At 39.3% G+C, this 20,930-nt stretch overlaps 3 protein-coding genes across 4 annotated transcripts; 1 reads left to right on the top strand and 2 right to left on the bottom strand.

Moving 5' to 3' along the window:
• Positions 1-2,071: 2,071 nt before the first annotated feature.
• On the bottom strand, positions 2,072-3,675 carry LOC135661079 (probable aquaporin PIP2-2). The gene is made up of 4 exons (XM_065176458.1): positions 3,297-3,675; positions 2,794-3,089; positions 2,576-2,716; positions 2,072-2,359 (listed from the first exon to the last, which is right to left on the bottom strand). Exons 1-4 carry the CDS (start codon positions 3,610-3,612, stop codon positions 2,246-2,248), a joined length of 867 nt encoding a protein of 288 aa, XP_065032530.1. The 5' UTR covers positions 3,613-3,675; the 3' UTR covers positions 2,072-2,245.
• A 1,319-nt stretch (positions 3,676-4,994) lies between these two features.
• On the bottom strand, positions 4,995-10,372 carry LOC135661055 (syntaxin-22-like). Of its 2 annotated transcripts, none has more exons than XM_065176453.1 (7): positions 9,964-10,372; positions 7,921-8,014; positions 7,073-7,212; positions 6,502-6,576; positions 5,570-5,669; positions 5,332-5,432; positions 4,995-5,246 (listed from the first exon to the last, which is right to left on the bottom strand). In XM_065176453.1, coding segments are annotated over exons 1-7 (699 nt in total). In that variant the 5' UTR covers positions 10,152-10,372; the 3' UTR covers positions 4,995-5,245. The 2 variants fall into 2 exon arrangements, with proteins under 2 accessions (XP_065032525.1, XP_065032523.1); XM_065176451.1 differs by having other exon boundaries at positions 5,512-5,669; positions 9,964-10,370.
• A 4,637-nt stretch (positions 10,373-15,009) lies between these two features.
• Positions 15,010-20,720, top strand: LOC135661039 (uncharacterized). The gene is made up of 4 exons (XM_065176450.1): positions 15,010-15,949; positions 17,609-18,272; positions 19,076-19,773; positions 20,542-20,720. Exons 2-4 carry the CDS (start codon positions 17,665-17,667, stop codon positions 20,544-20,546), a joined length of 1,311 nt encoding a protein of 436 aa, XP_065032522.1. The 5' UTR covers positions 15,010-15,949; positions 17,609-17,664; the 3' UTR covers positions 20,547-20,720.
• Positions 20,721-20,930: the final 210 nt, after the last annotated feature.

The following is a 20,930-nucleotide window of genomic DNA, read 5'->3' as shown; positions in this document are numbered from 1 at the left end:
CATAAAAAGTCTTAGAAAATGAAATCAAGAGATAACAAGATAGAATAATTAAAATTATCAAATCAGATACGGGTGATAAATTTTATTGTAAATATGATGAGTTAGGTCAAAATCTTAACCCTTTTGCTAGATTCCTAGAAAAGTAAAATATTTATTCTTAATATGGCTTACTAGACGTGCCACAGTAGAATAGCATTACCGAAAGGTAAAATCATATTTATATGAATATAATTAGGAGTATGATGAGTTATTCCTTTGTATTTAAATCGATATGAGATGAGGCTTTTATGACAACTATGTATATCATAAATAAAGTCCAGTAAGTTAATTCTATCAACTTTATTTAAGTTATGAACTAGTAAAAAAATTAGTCTAAAACATCTATCTATTTGGGGTTGGGAGTCTTCGATCTACATAAAAAGAAATTAGATCCATAAAACACTTCTAGGTATTTTATTAGTTATACAAAAGTATTCAAGGAATATAGATTTTATTATCATAATTATAATGTTAAGATTTTAATGGCACTGAGAAGGGGGGTGAATTAGTACAATAACATTTTTAACCGATTTTAAAACTCAGATCAATAAAGCAACACATTTTGAAAACTTAATTAATCAAGTTAAAGTTATAAGTAAAGAGAATAAACTAAGTCACAAGTAAAGGGAAGCAAATCAATTTATAGTAGTTCAATTTCTCTCGAGATTATTGGCTTTCACTATCAATCTTCTTTCCAATAGACGAAGATCAACTACCCTTGTTATATTTTTTTAATAGGCGAAGATCAACTACCCTTGTTATATTTTTTTACTTTTTCAAGCTAAGGAGATAACTTTCACACTCTCTTTTTATACAAGATCTCTTACCTCCTACAACTTAAAATTATAACCAAACTCAAGAGGAGGAGGAGGTTAAAATTAGAGTTTGCAATATTTTTTAGATGCTCCATCAACTAAGCTTCAATGTGATATTTATATTTATGATATCATAATCCTAAAGACAATATTTCTTTTATGTATCTAAAATCTTTTTTACTGTTTTAAAGTTAGATTGAAATCTTACATAAAGCCCAATAATAAATATTATATTATGTTTAGTTATTATATAACTAGATAGAACTTCTAAGAACTCAACATACGGGATTACATAAAATAGACGAGATTATAAATCCATTCGCATCTCCATCTAATTTCAACTATTATAAAGATCTTATGAAGGACAAAAGTAGAGTCTAGTTCTCTTAGAGATGATATTATTGTGTTATCGAATTATACAGTGCGTTCTTATATCGAATAAAAATTTTCTAAATAATATTTAAAGGTACACATATCTAATATTTGCTATATGACTATTTAATTTTAGTTATTAATATTAATTTTTTTATATAACAAAAACATGATTAAAATTTTTGTGCTTATATTATCAATCTTTTCCTACCATAATAATACTTTCAGTCGAAAATAAAAAAGTGTTATCAATTTTCATCCACTATCATAGACATGATTTTATATTGCACGAGTACTATTCATCAACAGTTCTCGGCTGTGTTAGGCAAAATAGTCGATTAATTATTCCCGTCGACTTCAATGCTGAGGTGGGAAATTTGGAATCATCTACTTGAACCTATACGAAGATGGCATAATTCCACCCGTCTTTGTGGTTCCAAGGCTTTCATGTTAATCTCTTCATCAGTTCACGTGTTGATTGATTGCTACATGTCCAATGGATCCTGCCGACCCAAACTTACCTACTTCACGTTCGTTGCCCTAAAAGGAAGAATAAGAAAGGTTTTACAATGGTTCCGAGATCGTTTGATTGGATCCGTAGATACCTACTCACCAAAACCACGTTGAGAAAAAGGAAATGCCGTAGTGCACTAGTTGAGCACGTAATACACCACCATTTCTTAGTGTTCTCTTATGTTTATTCTTCCATGGAATTGTCTTGGTCTTGGATTTCCTTGGGATTTCAACTCTGCTTTTTCCACATCAACACATGTTTGGATAGAGACGTCAAGATTGACAGTGAGTCGTATTTTCGAGCATTCCCATCCTCTTAGCTATAAGATGGCTGAAGACGAACAATCCTTTTTTACTTTTCGATTTGATGACTCGAGTGGCAACACTTTGATTGGAAAACGGAAGTAGTACAAAGACAGATGAGACAGAGAGAGAGAGAAAGAGAGAGATGATACATGGCATTTGCCACCACTGGACTTCAACCATCATTCCATTCGACGAGGTGATCATGCATTGCTCCGGAAAGAACCCAAAGCTTTGACAGCTCCTGCTCTTAGGATGTATTGGTGATAAGCTGCGGCAATGGCGGCACCGATGAGAGGCCCCACCCAGAATATCCACTGCAATCAAATTAATTATAACTGGATCAGACCACAACATGTACATGGAGATGTCAAGTAATGAATTCTCGCTTTGGCGGAGTTCATTTAGCCCAAACACTGCCTCAAAGTCCAACCCGTTAGATGGATGTGGAGAGACTTTCGCGACGGTGTGGACAGTGAAGTGATGTGACATTCTTATAAGGAAGCTTTGAGCCACTAATGGATTGGGTATACCTGGTCGTCCCAAGCCTTGTCCTTGTTGTAGATGACAGCAGCTCCAAAGCTCCTCGCCGGGTTGATGCCAGTGCCGGTGATGGGAATCGTGGCGAGGTGAACCATGAAAACTGCGAACCCGATCGGGAGTGGCGCCAGAACCTGATGCATGTGACACAGATAATTAAGATGCTGTAGATTTAAGCAAAGCAATTGCCGACGATGTCATGGAAATGTACCGGCACATGGGAGTCGCGGGCGCTGCGCTTGGGGTCGGTGGCGGAGAATACGGTGTAGACGAGGACGAAGGTGCCGATGATCTCTGCGGCAAGGCCGGTGCCCTTGGAGTAGCCGTCGCTGAGCTCGTTGGCGCCGCCGCCGTAGCGGACGAAGAAGGCCTTCTGGAATCCCTTCACCAGCCCAACCCCACAGATCGCTCCCAAGCACTGGCCGATCATGTAGAGCAGCGCGCGGATGAGGGAGACCTTTCGTGCCAGGAACAGCCCAAACGTCACCGCCGGGTTTATGTGGCCACCTGCAACAACAGCATCCTTTACTCTCATACAAAAAGCTATCCATTATTCGACTCCGTCTATCCATGTCTTTGAATTCTTGGACTGTTTCTTTCGATTGGAATCTCAGCTTTTTGGACTTTGTGCGACCGAGAAAAGAACAGGAAGAAAAGATGCTATCGTTTATGGTCTCTGAGACGTAAAAGAACCGGAAGCGTGATGATACGTACCGGAGATGCCGGCGGTGCAGTAGACGAGGATGAAGATCATGCCGCCGAAGGCCCAGGCGATGCCGAGGATGCCGACGCCGCTGCAGGCAGCGTCGGTGGGGTTGACGTTGGGGTCGGACTGGTGCTTGTACCCGATGACCGTGGCGACGGTGACGTACAGGAAGAGCATGGTGGCGATGAACTCGGCGATCGCCGCGCGGTACAGCGACCACTTGGTCAGCTCCTCCCAGTCGAAGAGGGGCGCCGGCGGAGGGTCCGTGTAGTCCTTCACGGCGTACTCGCCGTGGCCTGCTGCCGCCTCCACGTCCTTGGCCATCTGTCGAGAGGAGAGCTGGGGATCGTGCAGTGAGTGCTTCGACCCTGAGCCGGAGTGGGGTTATTTATGCGAGCTGGGAGAGCTGGGAATGGGTGGTGCGTTATGGTAGAGTGTTCGAGTGGCGCATCCACTCGCCGTCCCAAACCGACTCTTGCTTCACCATTGGTGCTTCCCCTGGGCCCACAAATGGAGTCACGTGAATATATATATATATATATATATATATATATATATATATATATATATATATATATATATATATATTTATATTTCAATAAAAATGATGCAAATGTGTGATTGATGGAGGGAGTACATCTGGGACCAGTAGAACTTTAAATGCGAGGTGGCCCACCTTCGATCATTTGTCAAATGTGTTTGTTTACAACCTTTCAGGTTCCCATGTTTTCCATGCCATCGATTCGAAGTCTTTAAATTATTTCTCACTGTCTAAAACAATTACTCATCTCTTTTTTAAAAAGCATTAAAAAGCTTTATTGATGAAATCGATAGGAATTCGAGTCAGTGCGAATCACAACGGCTCGAATCAGGGCATAGAGGAAGGGTGCGATGGCATATATTTCTTACACATCTGGGAGTGGAGCGGAGACGGTTGGTGGTACGCCGTGCAAATCTTTTTCGAGTTTGGCACGCGGCAAACAATGTAAACTGGATCCAGGCCACTAGTTAGTCGACGAAGGCTAACCACTCAGGTTATGACACGCGAATGATCCAACGGCTCAAAATCGGCGGGCGGTGCGGCGCGGCGAGAGTTGGAAGACTCTGGGAGGTGGACCTCCGCTGCAGGCGGCACGACTTTCTCGGCCGCCCACGTCACGACTCGCTTTCTGCAACGAGAAAATACTCCAAAGAAAAAACGACTCCGTTTGGACACTATTACATTCAACCACTGAGAAAACTTGTCCATTGACCGAACGGTTCACATAATTAATTGCACGTGATTAATACAAAAGTTGGTTATTAAGAAGCTAAATCGAAGAAAGATTGTTCACTTTACTAAGATTCTAAGAATTAGAAAAAAACATACTCAATTCCGCGTGCCTCAAGTCGGAAGCTCACAGAGTTTGACAATTACATATTTATCATTGTAAATTTTAATACAATTGACACCTATGTTTCACTGTCATTTTAACATTATAATCAGAAAAACCAAACTAACCACTTGTATATTATTTTATTAAGTATACATACATACATACATACATATATGTATATACATATATACATATACACATACACATATATACATAAATATATATATACATAAATACACACACACACACACACACACATATATATATATATATATATGACACAGGATTCCCATGAAAACGAAGACATCTTTACCAACAACTGCAAAGAGATGAGGGCACAAATGCAACCAAAGATCATCATCATCATGTGCTCTTACAAACAAATCATATCACAAGCTCAGGCACGGCTGCAGCAAACCATACATCACAGTGGGATGACCTTGGAGCATCCTAGTCTGTTAAGGCATTGAACTGGAGAAACAGACCAAGGTTTTAAGTGTGCTACAGTCTATATGATTATGCTGCGATGACTATGATCACAATGAGGAGGACGATCCCAAAAATCACCAAAAGCAAGCACATCTGCACATGAACCAAACAACTCTGGTGACATACAGCCGTAGCAGCACCAGGAAGAAGTAGATGGGAGTGAGATTGATGTTATTACCAGGGATGAATTTGACTTTTGGGTTTTTGCTGCCTTTTTGAGTTGGGTTTTTCCTTGTGCAGTTGCCGCGTGGGAGTTCTCGATGTGAGTGTTGACGTCATCTGTAATAAAGGCCGTGAAAGTTAGCGAGAGAATTAAGAATAATACGCAATTGTCCATGCTAAGTACAAAACTTATTACCAATTACAACTCCTTGATCATGAACCAGCACGGCAAGGTCCTTGAAGATTTCATTCACCTGATCAATCTGCTGCTGAATCTCTTGAATACCCTGTTCTCTCTCCTCGATGATTGCCTCATTGAAAATAATCTCATTATCCAACAACAGCACCTCTTGCCTGTACATAAAAAACAGATGGAGGCCTCACAATCAAACACTCCATTAGTTGGACTAAATAACAGCAAATAAGGCATAAGCTGCACAACAGATTTTGTGCACGAGGAACCACAGAGAAAACGTATCTGATAGCCAAGTTATGGTGTCATGATCCAAGTTATTGCAGTCCAAGTAAGCTATAATCTGTGTATGGTGTATGACGCAGGCTTTGGCCCTTGCCATATGGTCCAAAATTATTATATGAAAACCATTAGCAATAGGTCAATCAATACACAAACAAAAACAAGATAATACTCTCATCTCTACTCACGTATCTTGCATACTCATCAGCAGATGGCATATAGTTTAGAGTTCGCCTTTGAGTCTCACATGTTGGACTAACCTAAGTGACATCATCTTAACATGTTTTGGTCCATGCAGAAGACCAAATTTGCAACAATATCATTCTGTCATGACTCAGAGAATCTATTTAATCCAGTAACTTGTGTTATTGTGCTTTCACCATGTTACTGAGTCTCACTCTGATTGAACTCCACTGACAAATGAAAGCAATGAATTGACTAGCACATCAACAGAAACAAGTCAAAAATGCTAGTGTATGAATTAGGCTACAATGCACACACAAGTCCACACCAATTCAACTTCATGTCCACGTTGCAAAGAATCCAATATCATGTTAAAACTCCGGTATAGGCCAACTGAACCTTTCCAAAATATGAGGGATAACAAAATGAAAGACAGATTGGAAATGCTCTGCAAAGAGCACAGAGATGTCTGCATAACATGTATCAAACTGGAAGAGGATAGAAGGAAAGACATCAGCAATGACTCACCTTCTAGACTCCGCAAGTACAGCACGTTGTTCAAGTGTGTTGTTGGAATTAGAGTCAGCTTCAATTGCAGCATAACTACACAAAATAACCAGGATATAACATCAGGTACCAATTTATGGAGATAACATAAAATTTATTTGAATAATCACATGGGTTTAAGATAAGAAAAGTTAACTATAATAAACAATCCATCATGCTCATTATCATAAGTTAATACACTAGTCAAATACCAAGCCAGCCACTTCTTTTTCCCCTTTATAAGTGTAGCAAGAGGAATTTCTAAAGGTTAGGAAGGAACAGGACTAGCAGTTGCTCCAGAAGTAACAGAAATCCAAAGAATAATTTTTATCCAAAAAAATCCCCAAATATTCGTTCTCTCAAAAGTAACCATACCAAGGAAAATATGTGGAAGTCTAAAATCCGTCAAAGCAATTCCACATATAAAGCAAGTTGCATATAAGAGATGCAAAATAGCAACATGTGACACTTTTGTCGATGCTATTGAGATTAAGAAAACATGAAGCCATTCAAACCCAAAATCCAACATCAATAATCAATTATAGCAGGTTACCTTGAAGGAAGAACTGCTTGGGGAACCAATGGCATATATGCAGTCTCTCTTTCAGCTGCAAGCCTTTGAAGATTCTTGAACTCTTTCAGAATATGTTGGAAATCCCTTGCAAGTTTTGCATCAGCTACTTTTTTGTTTGCCTACAGTTCAACTAAATGCTTAAGCAAAAGAAAGATATTTGTGAAGAACAATGTGATTTGCATTCATTAACATGAATCATGCCTTCTCTCGTGCCCTTTACCAACAACAAAGGATCAGCTATAGAAGAGGACTAATGGTTGGTATTCTTAAAAACTGCTGACTTGATGTCAACCCACTATGGTTATCACAATATTCTCAGAAAAGACAATCACAAACAAAACAGTGAGTAGATTTAAATTATGAGGTTTTGCTGCTAGGAAATTCAAGCTTATAAATTGCAACTTCAGCTCAAACTTATAAGAGTCTAGAAGTCTAGAATATGTAGAACATGACAAGGCTGCATTACATTGTGGAGTTTATTAAGGCATAAATTCACCTTATGTTTTTTTCTTTATTATGCATGTAGGCCCTTGAAAAAGTATAAAAGAGAAAAAAAATAAGTCGTATATGATAATATCATTGTAAAAAACAGTAATTAAAAGTTCAGTTTGTTGAAGCCTTCTATATCTTCTGATCATAATATGTAGTGCTTATTGGTGAAAAAGTTTATACTTCAAATCTAAATGAACGAATTGGATAAAAATACAACTCATTGACAAAATTGTATGTTCCATGATTAATGTTGGTTCATGAGGAAGCCCAAGTAACAGTACCTCCAACAGTAAAATAAACAAAACCAAAAGCACATGCAAAAGATGGACACTTACACTAACTTCAAGGCGGTGGTCTGTTTCACTAACTTGTTCAAGTTTGGCACAAGTATCTTTAACTAACTGTCCAATTTGTAGCCTTGTATTGCATCTGCCAGAAGAAAAGATCAAATTAAGCAAAAAAAAAAAAAACAAAGCCAGTTCTTGGGAAGAGAAATTCTAAAGAACACTGTACATACAGTCAAAGACACAAAATCTTACCAGAAAAATAAAATGCAAGGCTGATTTAGTGGTAAGTTTCAAACTTGGGGACTGGGTTAGTACACTACTAACATGTGAAAAGAACACAATGATAGTAACTGATCCCCACAATCAGATGGGTTCTGACAAATTTGCTAAAAGAACTACATGCTACAAAAAAAAAAGATCTTGGAAGCACATCTCGGAACATGCGAAAAGAACACTACTTTAACAAGCCTACCTTACTCTAAACCAAATAAAAAAATTATATTTTTTGAAACAACTTTAAGGAGTTATGCTTTTGTCACACTAAGAAACAAAAATATGCATTTTACAGTTGAAACATATGTTTTTAGTAGAAGGGAAAAGAGTATGTAGATCTACAAGTTATATGGAAGAAGAACAGTAACTAATGATCACTATCCGTCATATACTAGGATTCATTGTTTACTTTACACAGCTCAAAGCACTCTAGAATATAACACAGTACAAGAAATAAAGCTGCTCCAACTGTATAAATTAAAAGATATGAAAGAGAATGTTATATTTGTCTCTTATGTTTGACTTTCTAACTGAAGTGGAAAAGAGCGAAAGTTGGTTCTTCCTTCGGTATAATTTGAGAAAGAAGGAAAGGGTAATATGGTTATTCTGAGATATGGTTTGGGTCCTCTGACTTAAAAAACTTTTAGGGGCATCACAAGGTTTGGTACCTTATCAGTTGATCACAAACTACCATTACCTGAAGACCTTGATCACTGAAAACAAAAACATGATCCATAAAAAACTAGACCCTAACAGTTATGAACAAGAAAGCCAAAATACTAAACTATCATAATGCAAAGAACTAAAGACAATTTTTGACCAAGTTCACCACTTCATCTGGCTAAAAAAAGAAGCAGGGTCTTGTAATCAACTTTTGATTTTCATAAAACCAAATGGCAGATCAGCACATTAACAAGCACGGTCAACTAAAAATCAACAATACTTTATTCTAATCGATGAACTTACAACAATTATTTTAACAATAGGATTCATTGGTCCCATTAATAGATCAAATCAGGTGTCAAACCAATTGGCCATAGTGTCTATTCAAATTCTAACTGATACTTAAATTTCGATGACTGAATCAGGTCTTTCTAATAATCCAATTTTCAAACAGCTCCAGATAACAAGTCATCCATCACTAGCGATAGACGAGGCTGCATGATGCGAATACTCCATCATTAATTGCTAATAGGAATTTGTGACCATCAACATGATATAGTAGAGAACAAATTAAAACCCTATGTAACTCTCTTTATAAGGAAGAAACATCTGAAAGTATCTCCTTAAGGTTTAAATATTCGCTAGGTCTCCTACAAGCCTGATATTATGCAATATAAAACATATTTTGCAAGCATAAAAGCTTTATTCTCTAATCATCTGTTTCATTAAGCTAGAGCCACCAAACACAACTCACAACTGAGAACGCTCAATAAAGTTGTGTCAAAATTTTACAACTGACAATAATGTAGCTATCAGCCCACTAGAGTAGAATCCAGAATTCTGGACAAGTGCAAGCTTAGGGCAGTGTCATAGGTAATACTTTCACGGCGTCAGCTTATGGATGCAGGAAACAACTTTCACATACACGGAGATGGTCTAGCAATATGCTGCTTAAGAGACATGTCCATCTCAAAGGCAAAACCACAAGAACCCATCGTCAATAGAGTGAAAATCCCATCTTCTGAATGGAATTCAAACTAAAGCACTTGCGACCACCAATTCAGAGCAACAAACATCAATTAATTAAGATTAAGATAGACCAATCGGAACCCAAGAATAAAAACGGAGATTTTCCACGAGGAAAGAAACCCTCACAACTTCTGGCGGAGCTCGGGGGTGTCCTTGGGGGTGCCGATCGTGTTGACGAGGCGCTCGAAGTTACGGACGGCCGTGGTGATCTGGAACAGCCCGGCAGCGACGGCCTGCGTCGAATCTTGTCGCCCGTTAGTCAGATCCCTCCGGCCGGTGACCGGCCACCCCGACTCCAGATCCTGGAAGCTCATCCTCTCCCCCTCGATTCCTAGCAGATAGAAAGAGGGGGAGCAAGGAACAAATCCCAAACCCGAACCGTAGCCCTAGAAATCCGTGGTCGATCCTGTCGATCGGAGGCAGTGGGGACTCGCGAAGGAAGAAATTAAGGAAGAACAGCGATCGAAAGATCCAAGGTTTCGTCGAATTCGCGGAAATAAAGAGGTTGGGATACGAAGAGGAAAAAATAACAACCAATACAAAACCAATAATATATAAAGACGATTCGAAGGACCGACCGCGAATAATTGTATTGTATTGCCGAGACACGTCATTATTGTTTTTAAAAATTATTTTTTATTCTATTAATATTCATACAAAGGATTGGCAGTGTCTTCTTTCTTTAGAAAACTTTAAATTTCTATTGGAAATATATTTTTTGGTTGATAATAAGGCATTAAAGGTTTAAGGTTTGTATTTATTTAATTGGAAATAGGTCTAAAAAAATTCTAGAATTTCGAATCATATATTTTTTTTCATAAAATATTTCTCATTCCTTTTTTTTACGCTCTCATGAAGTTTTCATGTGTTCATACATCTACATCAACTTCCTTATGACCGTGCCCACAACTTAGTAATATTAAATCAACCATGATGATATCATTATGGAATGAATTAAATCAGATAGCTAAAACTATTAATTAGGTTGATAAAAATATACTTTCGGATTATTGATTTTTTTTTTATTTTTTTATTTTTTAAAGGTTTTTTCCACACAATTGATGCGGACAGTCACTTTGGACTAACCTTAGATCATTTTATATTTTGGTGTTTTGCTCGTTACAAATCTATTTTCGTGTAGGTTATTGGTAGATTAGGAGTAGTAATGAGTCAAATCCGGCTAAGTACTTAATAATGGGATGTTTCTAACAAGGTTACCGTATCGTACCGACGTTTCGATCCAGGCTCGGTATGGTACGGTACGGTACCGATGTACCGGGTGGTACATCAGGGCATACCGAGCGATATGCCCTGGTGTACCGAATATTTTTTTTATTGTTTTCATATTGTAGCAGTGCTATGGTATAGTACTGTAGTACTGTAGCGGTACCGAGCGGTCCGTGTATCGATAACCTGTCAGACCGATATGTACCGCCCGGTACGGGCGGTATGCTTCGATACGACAGACCTTGATATGTGCCAAAAACATTCATTGTGAGTTAAATCGTACTTTAAGGTTATGATGGGCTCTATCACCATGAAATATATTAGGAATGATGATGCATCTCAACTTTCTTAGAAAAGGAATTCATATATGTTGATGTTGTGGGTGATTGGACTACATCTAATAGCATTTTACTTGTTGTACTTGTATTTTCCATGTTCCTTCCACTGTATAACTTCATCAAATTTCAACATTGAATCCTATTTCATATAGGTATTAAAACTATTTTTTATGTTAAATTGATCCTTGAATCATTTGTTTCATAGTAGATAATTTTGTTACACCATCTACTTTCTCTAGTCACAGTTTGTTTCTTCCAATTTTACTTTAAAAATACATATGACATCCACAAGACTTTCAAATGGCATAAATTTTATTATGTTTTTAGTTTGATATCAAAACATTTTTGTTATATTTGTCTTTATTTTTTCCTGATGTATGATTGATAACAAATAGTTTCACATCTAATTTCAATATTTATAGCTCACCCTTTCAAAGTAATTTCACGATTAATGGAACTTATGCTTTCACTATATTTAGAATAAAAATCAATACATCATATCTCATTCATGATTTATGTTTTCGAATAAAATGATATTTATAAAAAATATAAGATGATATGATGTCTTATGTTCAAAACTTATCCATGCTATATTTGTAAAATAATAATAATAATATAATTCAATAGATTGTGTATTATCTAAAATTTAAGATCTTATGAATCATTTAGCACCCCTCATTTTAAGAATATAATTCAATATATCAGTTCTATGGTATGACCACTTATACATCACCGAGAAAAAATAATATATCTTTCAGGAATACTACATGCAATCTATCCTCACGCAAGATATGTAGTCATTCATTCTTCATCTAAACAATTAATAAATTGAGGCCATCTTTGCATGCTTTGCTTTGGTTTGTGATCATTTCCTCAAGCTAAGTATCAGATATGCTTATCAATGATTCTAAGAGTCTCATTTGCAAGTAAAGCACCACTCGATATAAAAGTAGCGTATTGTTTGATTAAATGTTCTATCATGTTATACTTATAATAACATCTATTTCCGCACAATACATTTACAAAGAGGTAAGAGAAATGTTTAACTCCAATCAAGACTTAGTATTAAGACTTGATATGTGACAATATGAAAAGTAAAACATCACTCGAGAAATGTTTAGCTAAATCAAGACTCGATAAATAACAAATACGATAAACATGAGGGCGTTTGGTCAATAACCTAGTCATATCAATATTTTATCGAATATAAAATATTTGAAGAATATTTTTACAATATAATTAAATATTTTCCTAATTTGATCGATTATAAAAATTCATTTGCCTACAGTAATCAAGATCATAAGCTGCTTACCCAGATCACCCTTACTCAACTCCTTTATTAACTTGAGTGTGAGATGAATGATATCATATATCTTATCCAATCATGATCTTCTTATATGTTGACGTGATAGACGTTGTTTTATAGTAGATTTCTTACTCACACTAGTCCAAACTAAGTTGGATTGATCACATCTTTCCCTAACACAAATAATGTGCATCACTTGATGTAAACTATCATTGTCAGTGTTAATAAGTACCGCCGGTTAAGACATTCTGATCTTTTTATGGTCCATTTGTGGCCTAAAGAGTTCCTCTCGTCCATTTCAAATTCAGTGAAGTCTCCGGTAATTATTGTACCTCTTGTACCATATCTTCATGACATGTGGAATATTTAGTGTCCATTTGGAATGATATATATCAGGCTGAAAACTGTACCCTAAATGAAAGAAACATAAGAGACGGAGTCGAATAAGCTGTGCCCTTCGGCAAACAAAGAGATCGCAGTATGTGATCGAAGAGAATGGTATGCAGTGATACTTCTGCAGAGAAATTAACAGGAAGTAATTACAGCTAATTCTTTCACCTGTAGAGTCGAAAAAAGATGGTATTCAAATGGGAAATGGGAGAAGCCATCGGTCACGAGTACAAGCTCTGTAGTAAGAGATAGGGTCTTGGAAGAACATGGAAGACATGCTCATGTGCAGCCAGCAAGCGTGCATGTACAGTGTACTCTTCCTCTTCTTTTTCTTCTTTGTTGACATGACTCATCAACCTCCTGGCCGAAATGTCACGCACGCACACAGACATCTGCCTCGTGATCCATCTTCCACGCAGCTCCACTCCAGTGTGCGTCAACATACAGCCATCGTAAATACTACAAACCCTAGCGAGAGGCTGAAGTTTCTCAGGAGACGTCATGCATGCTCCAACATGTACATTGAATGGGTGTTATCAGAACACAGGAAAGATGCTCTCCTTGCCTGCTTGCTCGGGTAATACCAACAGGGCATTCATTGTTGTGTCACACTACACTGGGAAAGCTATCCAACTTTCCCAAAAGGAGAAGAAAAGGCTCGACCAACGACCACACAGCATGTAAGCGAAGCTCCAACCCCACCTGTCCCCCATCTACCACTGTGTTGAAGACTGCATGTGCCGCCCCGTCACCTCCCCTCATCATTGCTGCACCCACTCGTCCTCGCCTGAGCGGCGACTGCTTGTTGATCGGGGAAGACGTCCTTTCCCAAACTAAAACGAGGAGGACATTAATGGCGGATGAACGCTGTGGCTGGGGGCGGTGGGGGTTTCTTGCCGAAGGGAACAGGCGGCGGTGCCACGGTCGAGATGTTGACCCCAGCCGCAGGTCCGCCATGGAATCCAAGGGGCCCACCAGGGTAACATGGGCAACGTGCCCTTGCCTCGCGTGGGGTCCACCATTGCATCCTCATAATCGGTGAGGCGGGTAACTCACGAGGTTTGCGAGCCTCAGAGCGACAATTACAAACGTATTAATCCTTTAATTTTAAGTTACTACTTTTCATTAATCTTACAATAATAATAATCATATAGTTAATGGCCTGCAACGGGAAACGCGAAGTGGCTCCGCATGTGCGAGGCGGGACCCAGCGGTCGCCGCACGTCACGAGCCCGAGCAGACCACGTAGACACTTGCTGACCCAGATCGCCTCGAGCCCCGTGCGCCCCATCGGTGTGGGGGTGTGATCGCAATTAGGACAACATGTTTACTGTTAGAATTCCCTCTTTCGAGAGTATTTTTTTCCTCCATTACATAATTAAATCGATTAATATGTCTAAATGTCAGTAATCTACTCTGACATGCCTATCATTTGACATGATGAGCAACAAAGATAAAGAATTGATTTAAGATTCGTATCAAATAATGTGAAATATGTATAAACGAATCAAATTGATTCGCAGCAAATCAATTGGTGGTCAACATTTCGGGTCAAAATAATCATGTGCGGTTGCCCGATTCAATCACTGCACATGCAACTGTCACGTCAAGTCCATGTCATCTTCTCCGTCTTCCGTGGCGATACGTCACCAATCGTCTCGATCTCATCGTGTGAGATCATATCGAGCTTTGACGACAAGCAACGCGAAGGCAACCGATCCAACGCGAGCCGGTCTGCGATCTATGTTGCTCGGAGAGCACCCATTGGATCGCAAGACATGAACAGATTCGCATTTACTCTTTCGCCTTAATCGGATTAGTATGACGCGACGAGTTCGGCGTTGTCCAAAGTCACGAAGTCGGGCGGGCGGTTGAAAGGGAGCCGAGGTCGAATAGATTATGTGCAAAAGCACTCGTCCTCAATCTCTCTGTCTGATGGCGATTGGATGATGGTCGAGAACAGCTGTCTCCAATTCACCGTCAAATTGCTTCGTCACCCAAGTCTGCACGCTAGTATCATTTATATCCTCTCATTAATTCGTGCGGTATATATTTTCTGTTTCCTCCTCCGAGCTTTCCGATCTCCCTCTTTGGTCCCTCCCGCGTTCACTTATTGTCATCCGCCGGATCGAGAGGTTGTTGGGGGCTTTCTTGCTGGAAGAAGAGCTCGAGGGAGTGGAAAGATTTGATCTTTCTTCCTCCCTTTCGGTGTTTCTGGGTTGATCGAGTAGAAAACGCTTGTTCTGGAGGGGGAAAAAGGTCTGTGCTTTTGGGAGAAAAGTGCGATAATTCTTGCGTTTTCTGCTGGGTTGACGGTCCGGCCGTAAGGAACGTGTTTTGCTTGGGCTTTTCGGCTAAGAAAAGGGTGTACTTTGGTGTTTTTGATTTCCTCCCTCCTGGATTTACTCCTTTTTCTTCCTTTTTGGAGCTGTGAGCTGTTTGGTGGCATTTGCGGAAGAAAAGCGAGGGGGGGTTCGAGCTTGGGAAGCTATTATCTCTAGATAATCTTTGGCAGTGTTTTTTTGGACTCAGGAATTGGAGTCCTCTTCGGGGACGGAAGGCAGATAGATAAAGAGAAAGAAAGAAACGGTGAAGAAAAAACCCTTTTCTGCTCGGCACCACCGCGCCTCCCGGGCCTCAAAACGAAGATTTATGCGTTCCAAAATGCTTGCTTTTACTGCTTGGAAGACGATCTGATAAATGAAGTAAAGAAGCGAAAATGGAGTTCTCTTCAGTCCTGTAGGCTCCAAAAGCACCGTTTTTTATCAGTATTCTTGCCCTTGGAAAGAGGTTCGAGTTCTTGAGCCGCTTTGGAGGAAGCAGAGGGAGCTCATTTCGGGAAGACGATAAGGTACGCTTCCTCTCACTACTTCAACTTCCAATCTCCACAAGTATAATCTACACCGTATATGTATCTCTATTATAGTGAAAGGACCTATCCACAACCAAGACGCAGATGCTTCTAATTAGCATACAATTTCAGATATCTAAGGGAGATGTAATCTGGATGTTGAGGGAGGAACAGAAAGAACTACTTCACCATGTATTTGAATAGACATCAGTGGGATTTGGAACTGCAGTCCAAGTTGATGGTGCTCCCGTTTGGCCAGAAGAAATGGAGCTGGCATGAGAGGTGTGTCCAGAACGTGAGGGAGAGAAATATCCCCACCCTCCACCGGGTTCTTGCTTGTCCGTTGAGGTCGAATGGTATGACACCCTTTTTCAGTGCCATGTCCATGGTCTCCATTGCCACCTCGTCCAGTGGGATCGGTGATGACTGGAAGAGATAATTGAGATCGAATAAGCTGTTTTTGGCAACATCCAATGGATTAGCACGCAGCTCAGCAACATCAATCCCATGGAACTGGAGAATGAAGCTCTGGTCGGAGAAGATGGCATGGCATCCTAGGCTGGTAGATCAGGTAGATGGCGAGCACGACGATACCCGTGATAATAACAACTATTGCTAGGATAGCACACAGAATAGCTGCTAGCCAGACTAGCCAACTGGTGTGTTGCCCGCGCTCAGAAATGAGCCTTGGCATCGTGATCTGCAATGAACATCATCCAGGGATAGGTTTTGCTACAGCCCTTTTTATGTTATGGTGTAGGTTTGATAAGGAGGTCAATTGGAAGTTTGGACATAAGGGAGGATCCCTACCCTGGGGTTCTTGCACCCAGGCTGTGCAAAGATTAGTATCTTCTTTGTCCTGGTGGAGGGCTATTGGTTTTCTCTTCGAAAGTATTTGTAAAAGGGCCATGATAGCTTTACTGTTTGCCAAAGAAAATGCCATGTTTGCCTTCTGTAAGCCAGTTAGTTTTTTTCCTTTTTGAGGTACCACCACTAGCCACAATTGATCTGCAACCTTGCTGAGTATGCAACCTTTTTGGCTTTAGATCTTCCTTAACATCTATAAATTTAATTCCTCTTGTGGTCCACCTCGACAGTTTTAGAATAGATTATTGTGCTCATGCCCATATAAAGGGTGTTGCTAGGTGGAGATTGGATTGATCCGGAACTACTTGTAACTTAATATGGTGAACCGAAAGCACAAGCTGTAGCAGATATGTTCAAACCTGAAAGACTCTACTTGTGTGTATGTATATGTCCATAGAGGAAAGAATTTTGAGCAAGGTTCTCTTTAATCGATGGAAACCATTGCCTTGTTTTGTCCTTGAAGTAACCTTTGATATACCTTGATCATTTAGTTTTAGCATCTTCTGACCATGGAAAAAGAGCTTGGATGCCTGGCAGGAATAGAAACTTTAGTCGTTACGCATGTTAGATAAAACTAACTATGGGCAATTAATATTTTCTTATATCCTCCATTTAGTTGAAAATGGGCAATTAATACCAACTTTATTCTTTTTCATTGAAAATGCTCACAAACTTCTTAAATCTTCAATGAATGAAGTTCCAGAGGTTCTGACTTGAGTTGCTCACTATCTGACGTAATTAGGGCACTGCAGTTCAGTTTCTTAAATCTAATACTTGTGCCTCTATAAACAGATGCTGATCAGATAACCACTTCTGGAAGACATGGGGAAGTAATACTTCAAAGAACAATGGATCCACAAACTTTTGTCCGATTGTCAATTGGATCCCTGGGACTTAGATTTTCAGTGGATGCTTTAAAGGCTAGGCGAGGCGCAGTACATGCATATTCTAAATGCTTCTGTGAGATCCGCCTGAGGGGTTTTCCCATTCAAACAGCACCTGTGCCTTTGATATCATCCCCTGAAGCCAGTCCAGATCCTGACAGCAATGTTATACTCTTCTATCTTGAAGAGTCTGATGTCAAAGCACTTGCACTTCCACGATGTTTCAGGACTTCTCAAGCGTATCTTGATATTGTGGTCTACATGGGGAGGCAGAGTTCACATTGTGGTGTCACAGGTAGAAAGCAGCAAATTGGGAGTCTCAGGTTAGAAATAGGTCCTGAGTGGGGTTTGGAGAAACCAGCATTGCTTCACAATGGTTGGATGCATATTGGGCAGAACAAACGAGAAGCAGAGAAACATGGACCAGAGCTTCATTTAAAGGCGAAGCTTGACCCTGACCTAAGATATGTTTTTAAATTTGAAGATGAAACTACCTTGAGTCCACAAATAGTTCAGCTACAGGGTACCATTAAGCAACCCATATTCAGCTGCAAGTTCATCCAAGACAGACGGTATAACAATCTCTTTTTTGTTATTTTTGGCTTTTTCTTCACTAAGTGGTGTTATAATAGTACACATTGCTACTTGTACGTGTAATTTTGTATTTTTGTTTTCAGATTTCAGTGGCGTTAACTTATGCTCTAAAACTTTAATCATTAGGTTTTCTTCTGATAATTAGCAAAATTTTCTTATCCTATAAAAATATGTTCAATCGTATTACTTCTTATCAGAACAGGATTCTAGGTACTTTAAGAATGCATTGGTGTCCAAAATACCTGTGGTAAGTAAACTTATTTTGCTCTGGTTGCTTGTAGATATATGATGTTTTCTTTACGAAAACCCAAGCCTTCTCTCCCTATCTTTGCATTTCTTTGTGTTGGAGTGTCTTCGGGTGCAAGTTTCTCATTCGATTATTGTCATGTTCTAGCTTCCTTGTTGGAAACACATTCATGATTAAATATTAATGCAATGAAAATATATTCCTTTCTGTTTAGTAGTAAACTTTGAATTGAGTACCTTCTTTGCTTGTTGGAGAATCAGCTAGTGTGATACAATTTAGTAATATCTTACATAATTTCACTCGGAAGTGGTTGTAGTGCACATTTCTGCTTATTTGTCGATGCCAACCAAATGGTAATTGACATCATATATATTTTTCTGATGCTTGCATATTTGAAGCATGCCATCTGCTTTCATGTCCATTCATTTTAAACCACCATCAGTTGTCTATGATTAGAAGCGGCTTTAGACATTCTTCATTCATTTTTACTAATTACTCAGGTTGGTTTTGTTAATTGTTTCCTTTCAACAACAGAACATCTCCACTGGATATGATTAGTGGCCACTGGACAAACTCAAACACTGAAAACCATGATGCTGAAAGGAGGGAAAGGAAAGGCTGGAAGGTTATGATCCATGATCTCTCTGGCTCTGCTGTAGCAGCTGCCTTCATGGCAACTCCATTTGTCCCATCCATGGGATGTGACAGGGTCGCTCGTTCCAATCCAGGTGCTTGGCTCATCCTCCGTCCTGACCCCGTCAGCTCCTCGGAGAGCTGGCATCCATGGGGTCGACTTGAGGCATGGAGAGAGACTGGACCACGGGATACCGTGTGCCTCCGCCTCCACATTCTTCCCGAAGGCCAGGATGCTGGGATCCTTGTTTCTGATGTGGCAATAAGCTCTGATAAGGGAGGAGAGTTTTACATAGATATGGATAGGCAGATGCCTGTTGGCATTCCTGTGGGAAAACCACAAGGCAGCACAGGCGAGTTCTGCTCAGCATCTTTGGCCCCCAGGGTTGGTAGATTTGTGATGAACTGTAAGGTGCAGGGAGAAGGGCAGTGCAGCAAACCACTGGTTCAACTTGCAGTGCAGCATGTGACATGCGTGGAGGATGCAGCTATCTTCATGGCTCTTGCAGCTGCTGTAGATCTTAGCATAAAAGCATGCAGGCCCTTTGGAAGGAAGTCCAAGAAAAAAGGGATTTTCCATTCTTTCCCAACATTACAGGGTATGTGTCTGTTTTCTCCCATCTTTTTATTTTTATTTTTTTCTTTTTTGCATCATTACTTTTGTCATTTTAATCTAAACCTGTGGCATTTGGTTGGATTATGTGCATGAATAGCACAAAACATCACACATATGCAGTACACAGATAGATTATGACCTCGTAGGCTTATTATACACTAGGTGTGGAGATAACTTAGATGTAATTCCTAAAGAGTAAATGGCTTTCATTTGAACTTCTAGCATTCCATTGCAGTCAAATGAAAGCTTTCATGCAATGTGAATACAACTTTTGTATTGAGTTGAATACCAATGAATTTATCAAACTTTTACTGCTTCCTATTGCTTATAGTGTTCATTGGATTCCATAGTTAGGTTGTGATCATTTTCTGGGTGGAGAATATTTTGCATCATCAAATCCGAGGATAGAGATTCTTTATCCGTATGGTCCCCCAAATTTGCAACTTGGGAGTTATAATTTGCTTCATTATGATCAGCACTGATGATATTTCTTTTCCCTTGGTATATTTGGTGCTTCATCACTTATCAATCAAAAAGAGGCAAATCATATCATATTATTTATTCTTTTCTCTTGCTTCTTTGTCGATATGAAACACTTTCGCTGCGATGGCAATGAGTGCCGGACCAGATCATGATTATCGTGAGGCTTATGATCTGTTCTTCTTTCAATTTGTTTATCTGATTCCTTTTCAGCTAATACTTATTGCCCCATATGAATTCCCTCAACTTTCTTGTTTCAATGAATTTGCAGGATAACTTTTCTGTTGGTCTAATGATGATTGCTACATTCCATCCACTGTATGTTTTCTTTGTAATCACATTGCTTCGAAGGACTGTTCTCCTGTATCATACCTTTGTGATGTATCAGAAATAACTTTTGGGCAGCTGTTGTTTGACATCCGCAAATAATCCTGATCAATGTTGTGAACTTTCGATGCAGAATTTAATATTTATGGTCTAGTGCAGGTTATAATATAGGTATGTAATAGAGAAAAATTAGTCATTATTATACCCTTTGATAAACTTAAGCTTGACTGTTTCCCTAAATGACCAATCCTGTGTATACTTCAAAGCATTGTCGAAACATTTGGCTGTTGTTTGAGTAGATAGAAATTGTGTCATTTATTCCTGTCATTTGCT

Source organism: Musa acuminata, chromosome BXJ1-4, assembly GCF_036884655.1.
Source record: "Musa acuminata AAA Group cultivar baxijiao chromosome BXJ1-4, Cavendish_Baxijiao_AAA, whole genome shotgun sequence".
NCBI lineage: Eukaryota > Viridiplantae > Streptophyta > Magnoliopsida > Zingiberales > Musaceae > Musa > Musa acuminata.
This window is presented reverse-complemented; position numbering and strand designations above follow the sequence as displayed.

Bases quoted from the DNA above. Each gene is read 5' to 3' on its own strand.
- LOC135661079 (XM_065176458.1), bottom strand. From the start codon at position 3,612: ATGGCCAAGGACGTGGAGGCGGCAGCAGGCCACGGCGAGTACGCCGTG. The intron at 3,090-3,296 runs GTACGTATCATC...CTGTTGTTGCAG, and splicing joins CTGCACCGCCGGCATCTCCG to GTGGCCACATAAACCCGGCG. The intron at 2,717-2,793 runs GTACATTTCCAT...CACATGCATCAG, and splicing joins CCCGCGACTCCCATGTGCCG to GTTCTGGCGCCACTCCCGAT.
- LOC135661039 (XM_065176450.1), top strand. From the start codon at position 17,665: ATGGATCCACAAACTTTTGTCCGATTGTCAATTGGATCCCTGGGACTT. The intron at 18,273-19,075 runs GTATAACAATCT...TTTCAACAACAG, and splicing joins AAGTTCATCCAAGACAGACG to AACATCTCCACTGGATATGA.
- LOC135661055 (XM_065176451.1), bottom strand. From the start codon at position 10,151: ATGAGCTTCCAGGATCTGGAGTCGGGGTGGCCGGTCACCGGCCGGAGG. The intron at 7,213-7,920 runs GTAAGTGTCCAT...GTTGAACTGTAG, and splicing joins ACCACCGCCTTGAAGTTAGT to GCAAACAAAAAAGTAGCTGA. The intron at 5,247-5,331 runs GTAATAACATCA...GTTCATGTGCAG, and splicing joins AAAAGTCAAATTCATCCCTG to ATGTGCTTGCTTTTGGTGAT.